At 40.8% G+C, this 11,137-nt stretch overlaps 2 protein-coding genes and 1 pseudogene across 8 annotated transcripts; 1 reads left to right on the top strand and 2 right to left on the bottom strand.

Moving 5' to 3' along the window:
* The first annotated feature begins 260 nt into the window (after positions 1-260).
* gp9 (glycoprotein IX platelet) lies at positions 261-1,875 on the top strand. Of its 4 annotated transcripts, none has more exons than XM_010786529.1 (2): positions 261-385; positions 705-1,875. In XM_010786529.1, exon 2 carries the CDS (start codon positions 706-708, stop codon positions 1,432-1,434), a length of 729 nt encoding a protein of 242 aa, XP_010784831.1. In that variant the 5' UTR covers positions 261-385; position 705; the 3' UTR covers positions 1,435-1,875. The 4 variants fall into 4 exon arrangements, with proteins under 4 accessions (XP_010784831.1, XP_010784832.1, XP_010784834.1 ...); XM_010786530.1 differs by having other exon boundaries at positions 587-1,875; XM_010786532.1 differs by having other exon boundaries at positions 269-355.
* Positions 1,876-1,917: 42 nt separating this feature from the next.
* Positions 1,918-6,279, bottom strand: LOC104958744 (cat eye syndrome critical region protein 5-like; annotated as a pseudogene).
* A 364-nt stretch (positions 6,280-6,643) lies between these two features.
* On the bottom strand, positions 6,644-10,636 carry cnbpa (CCHC-type zinc finger, nucleic acid binding protein a). Of its 4 annotated transcripts, none has more exons than XM_010786528.1 (5): positions 10,536-10,636; positions 8,447-8,660; positions 8,150-8,215; positions 7,726-7,924; positions 6,644-7,598 (listed from the first exon to the last, which is right to left on the bottom strand). In XM_010786528.1, exons 2-5 carry the CDS (start codon positions 8,655-8,657, stop codon positions 7,517-7,519), a joined length of 558 nt encoding a protein of 185 aa, XP_010784830.1. In that variant the 5' UTR covers positions 8,658-8,660; positions 10,536-10,636; the 3' UTR covers positions 6,644-7,516. The 4 variants fall into 4 exon arrangements, with proteins under 4 accessions (XP_010784830.1, XP_010784826.1, XP_010784828.1 ...); XM_010786524.1 differs by having other exon boundaries at positions 6,644-7,634; positions 10,536-10,635; XM_010786526.1 differs by having other exon boundaries at positions 6,644-7,634; positions 8,453-8,660; positions 10,536-10,635.
* Between the last annotated feature and the right edge of the window lie 501 nt (positions 10,637-11,137).

The raw sequence follows: 11,137 nt of genomic DNA, 5'->3' as shown, positions 1-11,137 counted from the left end.
AGCTAATTTAATATTTGGCTTTCAAAATATCTCATAGGTACTTTTAAATTCACATAAAGCTGTACATGCTCCCAGCTGTGTTCTGGAGTATAAAGCCCTCTTAGCCCTCATCACTGCAGCGGATGTCAGTAACAAACATTGTGTGGATGAGCTTAAGATAGCCTCCGCCACTAGTTAATAGATAAACTCTTATCTCCTCTAAGCAGATGGGGTTCCTTCACAGTGAATGCGGCATAATCGTGCAGTGTTATTGGTGCGTTCCTCATACTGACGTCGCTCTGTATCGGCTGTGCAACAAACGGACTAAAACAATGAACACATAATTATATTTTAAGGATGACTGGCACCGCAGGAGGTAAGTTCCAAGTTGGCTGGACTATAAAAGGTGTGTATTTGTTGTGTAACTTAAGAAAACAAGGAATGTATCATTCACTTTGTCATTTGCCTGTATCTCTTGATTAAAAGATGTATATATTTAATTTCACCTAATGGATGTAATCAGTTTTGACATAAACAATAAATCAAGATTCTGAAGAAACGTTATCTTGTTCTAATACACATCTTAATTATCACTTTTTTTATTTAGGATTCTCCAATATAACAACTGGCTTAGTGCTGCACTCTAGGAATCCTCCCTGCTCCTATTATTATCTCAACTGGAAATGACAGTGAAAGTATTGGAATACTCTTTCCCTTTCCAACAGGATGCTCTGCAGTTTAATCTTAGCTGTCTTCCTGGTCTGGGCCACATCAAGCGCACACACCACTGGTCGGCCCTGCCTGTGTTCAGCTCTCCTTCCTGAGGGTCTGCAGGTCAACTGCAGCTCTTTAGGCCTGGTGGAGCTGCCCACTCTGCCCTCAGACACCACAGAGCTCCATGTTCAGGACAACCGGCTCACCTCAGTGTCTCCCGGCCATTTTGACAGACTGGTTGCTCTGAAAAAGGTCTCACTTTCAGGAAACCCCTTCCACTGCGACTGTAGGATCCAATACCTGAGGAGCTGGTTGCTGAGGAACAGGGCCGTTGTCTTAAAGGAGCCGATATGTGCCGGCCCAGACTCTGTGGTTCAGAAAGCCATCACTGAACTCAGCGATGAATACTTCTCCTCCTGTTTGCTGACAGTCTGTACTGATAGTACTTATAACACTGTGATTGGAGTGATGCTATGCTTCCTCATTCTTCTGCTTTTGTGGAGCTCGAGACTAGCAAAAACGTCCAGCTTCACACTGTACATTTGTGAGAGACATTTAGGATTGGAGGCCGACTCTTTGCGCTCACTGAGGCCTAAACACAGGAGGAGGCTGCACACTGCACCGCTGGAGGTCACTGTGGATTCTCTCATTTGTGCGGGGGAACTAGAAAAACCACTCATCAACATGGAGTTACTGCCAGTGTTGCACAAGAAGCACACTATAAAGATAAAGGCTACCTGAGGGACCTACTATAATGGAATTATTGAAACACTAGAGGAGAATAGAGTTGACGGAAGCACAACGACTGTCTTTGTTTGTTGCAATAAAGTTGTTTTAATGCTGAACGGCCACAGCCATTTCAACTGAGACTTTTTCTAGGTAACTGATTTTTATTTCTGTAACCTAAATCTAGTTTACTTATAAAAGCAGGGAAGGCTACAAATAAAAACATGATGACTTACCCATTTAAAAAAGTATCTTTGCAAGTTGATAACAGAAATAAGCTCAAATTAGAGATATAAGAGTAATGAGGACTATTTTGCCCTCTGAATGTATTATACTTATCAGTCTATGCATGTTATATTTGCTTTACAACTGATCTCACTCCATGACTCAATACTGAGCTAGCTGAGTATGTATGACAGTGTATATCTTGAAAAAAAAAAACACTGCGCTAACTGAGAATGATCATTGTCTTGATTACTTGTGATAGGTTGTTGGTCGTTTTTTATTGGAAAAAATCAGAGACAGTATGCATAACATGTGTAACTATTCCATGTATTTTCTTACAGTAAGGTATTTCCAATGAGTGCAAAAACTGTAAATGATCAGATATGGAACGGTACAGTTGTTGATTCGTATTGGAATTTAATCTTAATACATTTCCAGGTAGCTTTTGTTTCTGGATATAGAATATTCGACCTTATAATAAACAGGTTATGGCAGGAAGGTATGGTAACAGTCAACAAAGATGATTTGTGCAAATACTGGTCTCACAACTACAAAAAATGCAGACAGACATTTCTATTAGAGGACAATACTACAAATCCAACAGTACAGTACATGTATTAATCTCATATACACGCATAGATTTTCCAAGATAAATGGGTAAATAAATGTCTTAAAATGGAATAATAAAAATTCACCTTCAGAATAAAGGTAAACCGTTATCTGAATATGCTTCTTAAAAACACTGTTAAATTCTTATAATAAATATAGGATGATTTCAGGAAGGAATTTTCAATTATCTACAACGTAACTATCATCTAAAAAAATACTTCGTAGGGTCAAATAAGGCAGTTCCTTAAATCGTTCCTTAATCCAAACAAGTAATTTAAGTCAAAAATAATATAAAAAAGCAGTTGACAGTAACACTTACATTATGAACTTGTCTAAAGTTGTTCTTAATGTTGACAGTTAAGAAGAGGACCCATATTTTGTCAATGCCCTGTTGATATGTCCACAGTGTTAGGCTCCTACAGGTTTATATGTTATGTCATATAACCCTGTTTACGGATAGGACCTCGACTCTACTGAGGCACAAACTTCTCCAGATCAAAGATGCGTTCAACAGCGTCCGCTACATCATGCACGATGCAGTCTGGCTCCACCAGCGCGGGGTCGAACCTGAAGTCCCGGTGCCCGTGGAACACGGTTTCTTTGATGCAGTGGCTGGAATCAGGCGGGACCTCTTCGTTGGGGTTGTAGACCCCCGTGCAGACCAGGACAGACTTACAGGAAGTGGCAGAGGGCAACGCCAGCTCGCTTTCCCAATGATTGTGGCTCTCCTCCACCTGGGGCAGAGCGGTGGTGGACCCCGTGGCGGAGACCATCTTAGCAACGGCTTTAGGGTTTTTCCTAGCAACTCTCTCGTCCAGGTAGCGGTTGTATAGGTTGGCGCCATAGATGTCAGTCATTAGGTTATCCCTAAGAGGGCAGAGAGGGAAGAGATCAGGAAATAGCCAGAATACTGATGCATTCAAGAAGTTTCTCTGCTGCTCCACCAAGAAAAACAACGCTGTAACAACAAAACAGGAACATTCGTGACAAAAAGTTGAAGTGAAATTTGCAAGCTCTGAAAGAAAGGTGTGATATGATGACTATAATGCTTGCGGGCAGTTGAAAGAGAAGAGTTGTGGTAATTAAGCAACTCCTCAGTCTTTTAGTTTGTTAAAATTGCAAACTTAAGTTATAAAGGGAGGACAAACCCTTTCAATAACTGGTCATCTAAGTCAGGTGGCAGGTTTTAGTATCCTTGGTACTACTTTCTGCCTTCTGTCATTACTTAGATGTACATTTGTGTTCAGACTGTGAAAATGTGTGGTTGCTTTCTTAGTATATTTCATATGCTTTTACTAAATGTGCATTACAGACAAAAACATGGTGTCTTACCCTATAGCATAAAGTGAAGTGACGGGGAGTTTCCATTGCCTCTCCATGGCCTGGCTTCTGATGAGGTACTCTGCAAAGTGGTAAGTCAACTCACTGGGTTTTCCCATGAGCGCCTCGTACTTCAGGTCTTTGCCGGTTATCTTCTTATAAATGTTCTCCAGGCACACAAGAAATGTCCCATGGCCAAACCTGAGTGAAATGGGATCATGGGAAGCAGAGGGGTATATTTACATTTGGACTCTTTAAAGACTGTGTTTTCCTTGTCAATGTTATTATATTAAATATTTGTATTTTTGTGACAGCACTGGTTACCGGGGAGAATGTGTCTCAGCCATCCACATGAGGTCCATGTTGCAGGCCAGCAGGGGGAGGTGAGGCATCTGTTGGGATTGGTGAACATTGCTGAGGTTACCTTTGGTCAATAAAATATCAATTATCAGCTGCAGGTGTGTCTCCCACCGAATCGGCTCCCCAAACAGAATCACAGCTGGAAATAAAAGACAAACATTATATCCCTTTGATATAAATGATAATTAAAATACAGGCTGACAGCTAATAAGTGGTACATGTGCTCACCTTCAACCATGGGAAGATTGCCAACAGGATTGGACTGTAATGAACGAAGAGAAGCTTAACATGTGCTGTTGTTTATGACTAAATATAGGCGTGTGATATTTCTACTATTGTCATCTATTTCTGCAAAAGATTTCAATATCTTACCGGCAGTTTGGGTCTCCTGTTGTGATCCACCATGTCCATCAATGGGAATGATTCCCTCAGCATATCAACACTGACAACATTATTAAAGCCCACACTAAAGACAGAGTTAAGGACAATGACGAGTAATATGCTAGCCTTATTAGTCAATGAATAGTAAGCAAAAAACACAACAAAGCACAATTCCAGGATACTTTTTTGCAATTTCCAGGACCGGACCCTGTCCTGACACCAGCACACACTTGTCATGAAACTTTGTAAACATCCTCAAGGGACTGTGAGACATGACGACCTGATCTTGGGTAATCTGGGAATAGAGTAGGTGTGAGAAGAGGTTAATAGAAGTGATAGGGGACAACCAGAATTTAGTTTTGGAGTATTTATTCAAGACAGAACAAACTCTCTCAACACTTAGATAACTCACAGCTACTCCCAGGATGTGAGAGAGCTGGTCTGCTTTTGTTTGTCGCAGGCAGTTCCCTGCATTTGTGACAAAGACAACTGGCACCACAAATTTTCCCTGAGAGTCGACCAACTTCTCGAATGCCTTTTTTGCAGCTGGGATTGGCATCCTTCCCCGAACCAGCACGCCATCTATGTCAAACAACAGCCCAAATCTTGGCTGTGGCTGAAGAAAGAAAGAACAGCAACATCTTTTTCAGCCAAAGAGCAAGCAATGAATCCAACAAGTGCAGCCTTTATTTATTTTACACATAGGAATAGCCACAAAATGAGGATAAAGAACAGAATTGGGATGAAATTATTCATTACATTGTAATGTATAGGCCTACTATCATGTGGCTCAAAATGGCAAATTAACCATTTATAACCCTGTACAAGAAGTAAAATGCTCTTTTTCTACATAAATGTGAAATGATTTGAATGTACTTTTGATAATGTCTTTCGGTATTGTTCTACATTTCAGTGTCATTTTACTATTAGGGACTGATTTTAGTATGACATAGCGCTACATATGGGGGGGGAGGGGGGGGGGGGTTGAAACTTTAACAAATAATCGGAAAATGATCTAGATATATATGTAAACAAATGTTTTCCTCAATGTGTTTGCGGTCACTGGGGCTGAAGAAAAACTAACTGTGAACACCGTGGTGTATCTGCGCTTGGTTTTTCCTCATGGGGGAAACAAACAGTAAGCTACATCTGTTGTTATCCCTGCAGATCTTGTTATTCCATCGCGTCCACATCAGAGTGGCATGCAACGACGATTTGATACAACAAAAACTGAAACGAATACAAAATAAATCGCCTTTTCAACAACGCATTGTTTAGCCTAAAAGTCGCAGCAACAGCTCCAACCGTACCTTGCTGTTTGACTGAGTTCCGCAAAACCCGCACCGAGAACCGACAATCCCAGTTTTGCGTCTGGCTTGATGGTTACTCGGAGAGCACAGGCCCCGGTAAAAAGACAGGAGTCCCCTCATCTCCTTTGTTTAGCACCGGGTTTTAAAAGAGAAACTGTATGTAATTGAAAAACGACCCGGCATGAAGGATAAGAGCCGGCTGGTTCGGGCCGCGCTGGCTGCTCGGCTTGTTTTCGTCCTCGGAGGTTTTCTCGCCTATGATTTGACTCGGCGAGACCCGATGACGTCATATGAGGAGGGTCTTTTTCCTGCATCTTTGGCGGAAGGAGATGTGGAGCTTCTGCTGCATCTGAAACACTGCAACCCCCGCTGCCATTTTAGACATCGAGGTGGAGCTTTCTGTTTCTTCCACGCACAAGCATGTCGATGAATAACAGGAGACGGCTGCAGAAACACGAGCTCATTGATCCGCATAGTCCATGTTTTATGAATATATATTTAATTGTCATTCTTTGTTCGCACACCACGAAGACAACCGAAGCTACAGATCTTATTCTCCATTTCATTCGGCTTCACTTGTACAGCACATAACCGTAACGACATGCGCAGTCACGTGCAGCTGTCTCCCAATAAATGTGTCTCAGGGCGGCTACATTTGCTGCAGAGAACCTCGAGGAATTTGCCTGTGAAATCTGACGCGCGCTGTGAAGACATCCCTGCACCCCTTTTCACTCAACAGGCTCTGTAAATGGAACACACGTAATGGATGCAAAGAAAATAGGAAAAAAATGTGGCCGGATATTTGAGCTCTAATTCTGCAGATGACTTGCCAATTAGGTGCAGTGCCAACATGCTTGAGGATTAAATAAATTATTATCTTTTGTGTTACACGCATTGTTTTTGTAGAATGCATGAGATAAATAAGCAAGTAAGTATTTATATAAAAATGTAGACATTTTAAAAAATATAGTAGAATCTGTTAAGGCAAGACATTTGAAATCAAGTAGTCAGACAAGACCTCCCCGTGCTCCTCCAGCTTTATTGATAGTTTAAAATTACATTTCTATTTTCTAGGACTTCAGTTGCACTTTCCTTCCGACTTAAAAACTGAGTACAAGCAAATGGTATTTATACAGTAGTCTAAGTGATATTGTACAAAAATAACATTTTGATTTCTGTGAAAACATTTTTTCATTCCCAAATAACTCCTAATTCTGCTGTTCTTACTTACAACTGTTCATGTTGTTAAATTTTGCCAAGGTAAAAAAAAAAAATTCCAAAGCCATTTATAAAGGAAAAGTCTACCTTGGACTACCAAGTGATATTGAAATTGTAAACAGATTTTCTATAAAAGAACACGTTTCTTTTAATACCTCCAAAATGTTTATATCGTAGCAATATAACATGTAGTTTGTTATCGCCCGCTTAGCTGCTTGAAGGGCTGAAATGCATCATGTTATGAACAGTTTCCATGTCATTACCCTCTTGGCCAACTCAAATCCCACTAAAACAAACCAAAATAACCTTACATGGAAGTTCAGTTTCCATTTACTCCCTTCTTCTATCTCATATTACTGAGGCTTACTTTCACAAGCTCAAAGGTCCTATAGATTCTCATATGTTTAGTCCCATTTATTCATCTCTGATAACCAGTGGCTTGGAAAGGGGGTTCTTTTACAAAGCATTATACATAACACCGCTACCGAACTAAAACATTTTTGTATTGAATGCAGAAAGATTTTTTTCACCCCTTTCATTGTATTACATGTCGAGAGGCTCACTGGCCTGGGACTAGCCTCTGTTAGCCAAGCTTTGGCCAGTGAAGAGGATTCAGAGAAAATAATACAACCAACCATCAATCTGAAAAAAGGAGGGGCAACAGAGGGCACTGATTATGCGCAGTTTTCTTCGGGGCAATCTTTTGCCAGGTGGCCCGCCTTTCCGCAGTTGTAGCAGTTAGTCTCACTGGCTTTACTGCAATGCACAGCAACGTGGCCAATGTCGCCACACCTAGAAGTGACACAAATCGTTAGCTTATTCAATTAGGACAACTTATTTTAGAGTAAACTTAAGTAACTAAAGAAGTCTGGACTTAACTCACCTGTAACATTTCACTTTATCACAAAGTTTCTGGATGTGACCAAACCCACCGCAGGAGTAGCACTTCTGGTCGTTGGCATGCTCACAGTCACGGGCCATGTGGCCTGGTTTGTTGCAGTTGTAGCACAGCTGCTCCCTCTCCTTTTTGGGCTCCTTGCAATCCCGGGAAATGTGGCCACTCCTGTGGCAGTTGTAGCACGCTGAAAAGGGGGGGGGGGGGGAGAAATAGTTTATTGACAAATCCATTACCGTTTCAAGAAAAGTTTTGTCCTATATAAAAAGGTTAAGTTGTATGGATACTTTACTGTTGTGTGAAGCGTGGTAATCAATATTGTTATAACTTCGGTGACTGTGGTGTAAGAGAACACCACTTCAAACCAACCAACTAGAACTGAAATGGAAGAATTTAGAACTGCAATGCACACCATCCTCAGTTTGGTCACAGTCCCTGGCCATGTGTCCCTGGTCTCCACACCGATAACAGAACATCTCTGTAATGAAAGACAGTTTGGTATACAAAGATGAAAAAAAGACAATGTTTACATTTATTGCTTGAACTCCCCAAAGGGTTGTCCACAAATGAGTGTTTCATTGGGAATGCTGTACAAAAACCATAACCCCACAAAACAGCCATAGGTGAATAACATGTCTTTAGTGCAAAATAATATGGGTTAGAGTGATAATGATCCTATACTAGGTGTGGCCTAGGTAGTAGATAGTACCCTTGCCTCGTCCTCGACCCCTGCCGCCACTGCCGCCACGTCCACGTGTGCCACCGCCGCCACGACCACCTTCGACGCCGCCGCCACCACCACCACCACCACCACCGCCGCCACCACCACCACCACCACCACTTTGACCAGTGGGGCAATGCTTGGCCCAGTGCCCGGAGCGGCCACACTGGTAGCAATCGTTGCTGTTGCTCATGTCCATTACCTAAACAAAAACATGCCATTAGTGATCCAAATTCAGAGTGGAAATACATTTACTAGCACCTTTGAATTCACACAGTCTACACCGTAACACTATTGCACATGACATATTAGCTTTTGACAGGAAATAATTGGTAGGATATATAAGGGGGATATGAATGCATTTTTGCCTCAATGAAGCTTAGAAGATGACCCCTCATTTTAAAATTAAGCTGATTAGTATGCTGTTGATCCCTGAAACCATTAACTGGCACATTACTCTAGTCATTAGTGGCAAAATCTGTTTCAACAACTTACAAACAGATATTTAGCTATGTCATATGTGGCTTGGAAACCTGTTTGTCAATACATATTACAACTATTAAAAGCTATAGAAACTGTACATTGACAGCTGTTGCTGATTATATGGGGGGGGGGGTTAAAGGGGCAGCTAGTATAGACATGTGTCATGTCTTCAAGAATGTCCTTATTCACACATTTGAAAAAACCATGCTGGTGCAGGTTTATAAATGTCTAATTTCTTTGCAAATAAGTATCTGATGTTTATCATTTTACAAATAGTTTCAGAGTACAATGATTGTTGACATACATTTTGTTCCGAAGTCACATGATACTACACAACTTACACACAAGGTCTGCAGGAGTCAGACTACCATAATGACTAACAGGGGGATCTAATCTATGATGATACAAAAGGGGGTAAAGTACATTATTCAGCTGGTGTCTATCATAATTGGCCGTCAAACTACAACTAAGTTAACTACTAAGCTAACTTACATGATTTTCTCAATGGAATTATGTTGGGATCGCCATAAGCCAAACTTCTGTTTGCTGACGGTGCTAAAGACATGAAGTCGGGAAGAATGTGAGTTAATGAGTAATCAAGCTAATCCTAATGAGTATCCAAATTATGGTTTTGTTTGAAAAAAAAATGTGGTCGATGGCATTTAAATCACCTTTGAATAAGATTGCAAAGGTGAACTTGTTGCTTTAATTTTGTATAATGGTCACTCATATGCCCCAAGGGCCTCAACTCGTGTCTTACATAATACTAATTCACTAAATAGTAAATGAAATATGCTTTTCCTGTGGCATCATCAAGGCTCGTTTCATTCGTAATACAGAGTTGTTTTAGTTAAGATTATTTTTCGATGTATTGTAACACGGTTTTACACGCCAGACTACTAACGTTACAGAAACGGCCATGAAAGCATGTCGTGGGTTGCGTGCTAAATTAGAATGCTAGCACCAGAGGGCAGTCCCATCCCATCGTGTTGTGATGAGCATCTGTTAAATTAGCAAACTCGAAGGCTAATTCTGCGTAAAAAATAACTTTTAAGACTGTATTGACCGTGATTCCTGGCTGAAACTGAATCAAATGCCAAAGGTTGAAGCTACGCTAACGCTGGCCTAGTCACGTTGACTTTTCTGCGTAACGTTACTCGCGAGACAGTGGTGCGGCTGCTGGTTAGCACATGTTAGCACAGACCACCTCACGACCACGACCAAGAAGCACGGTTCAGTCGACGACCAAGCTTATTTGCACAGTAAGAAAGACGTGGGTCGACCCCTATTGCAAAATAGATTTGCCGTATATTGTTTCCGATGGATATTAAAGTAAATACATCATAAAAACTACATTTCCCGCGCCGGGCGCACACACCAAAGTCGTTGTTAGGAGCTAACGTTAGCAGGCCGGAGCGAGAACCCGATGCACAGTTATTCAAACCAAACAAAACCCGTGCGTTTTTACAAAAGAAACCGGACTAAACGTCCGATTTCCCTGCAATTCTTCATTTTGACACGGTGTCGTTTTTCAAATCTACACGAATATCATTTACGTTGATTAAATCATTTGTAGTGCTGTTTTATTGCTTACCTCGCTGGCTACCTTAGCTCTGTCAGTGTTTACGCCTCCTTCTTTGCGCTACATGCGGTGCGAACAGGAGTTCCTGAATTGTCATTCACAGTATCCAGTAGAAATCTGCACTCTCATTGGTCACATACTCTGAAAGAAACCAATCAAACACGAGGAAGTCTGGACACCGCCTCTATGAATCAGCCAATCGCGGATACAGAATGGTCCCCTTTCCCTAAACTGACTGGTCTTGTTTTTCCAACTTCTTAAAACATTGAGGAATGTTAAAGCCTTATTATAAGCAATATACTTATAGGAAAACTGGCACTACTACTTATACAGAAACAACTACTACTAATCATTTAAATAATAATATTGATAATATAATCATTCATAATAGTTTCAGAAAATATGAAAAGTTAACTAATTAATTAAATGACAGTAATAATAAGATGTCTATGAAAAACATTCTTTGATTTCTTCACTTCTCCCAAAGTGTAATTAATTGAAAAAAAACAGAATGAAATCGAAGTAGATCTTAAACTATATTGTATACCAAACAGCTTATTTGTGTCTCAAACAAGAAGGGTCTATATCAGAGTTACTAAATGAAAGTCCAAGGA

The sequence above is a fragment of the Notothenia coriiceps genome, unplaced genomic scaffold, assembly GCF_000735185.1.
Source record: "Notothenia coriiceps isolate Sejong01 unplaced genomic scaffold, NC01 NC01_scaffold00029246, whole genome shotgun sequence".
Taxonomy (NCBI): Eukaryota; Metazoa; Chordata; class Actinopteri; order Perciformes; family Nototheniidae; genus Notothenia; species Notothenia coriiceps.
This window is presented reverse-complemented; position numbering and strand designations above follow the sequence as displayed.

Coding starts and splice junctions, on each gene's coding strand:
- cnbpa (XM_010786524.1), bottom strand. CDS start 8,657: ATGGACATGAGCAACAGCAACGATTGCTACCAGTGTGGCCGCTCCGGG. Junction 7,925..8,149: donor CTGTGACCAAACTGAGGATG/GTGTGCATTGCA, acceptor CCCCCTTTTCAG/CGTGCTACAACTGCCACAGG. Junction 7,635..7,725: donor GATAAAGTGAAATGTTACAG/GTGAGTTAAGTC, acceptor TGTCACTTCTAG/GTGTGGCGACATTGGCCACG.
- gp9 (XM_010786529.1), top strand. CDS start 706: ATGCTCTGCAGTTTAATCTTAGCTGTCTTCCTGGTCTGGGCCACATCA.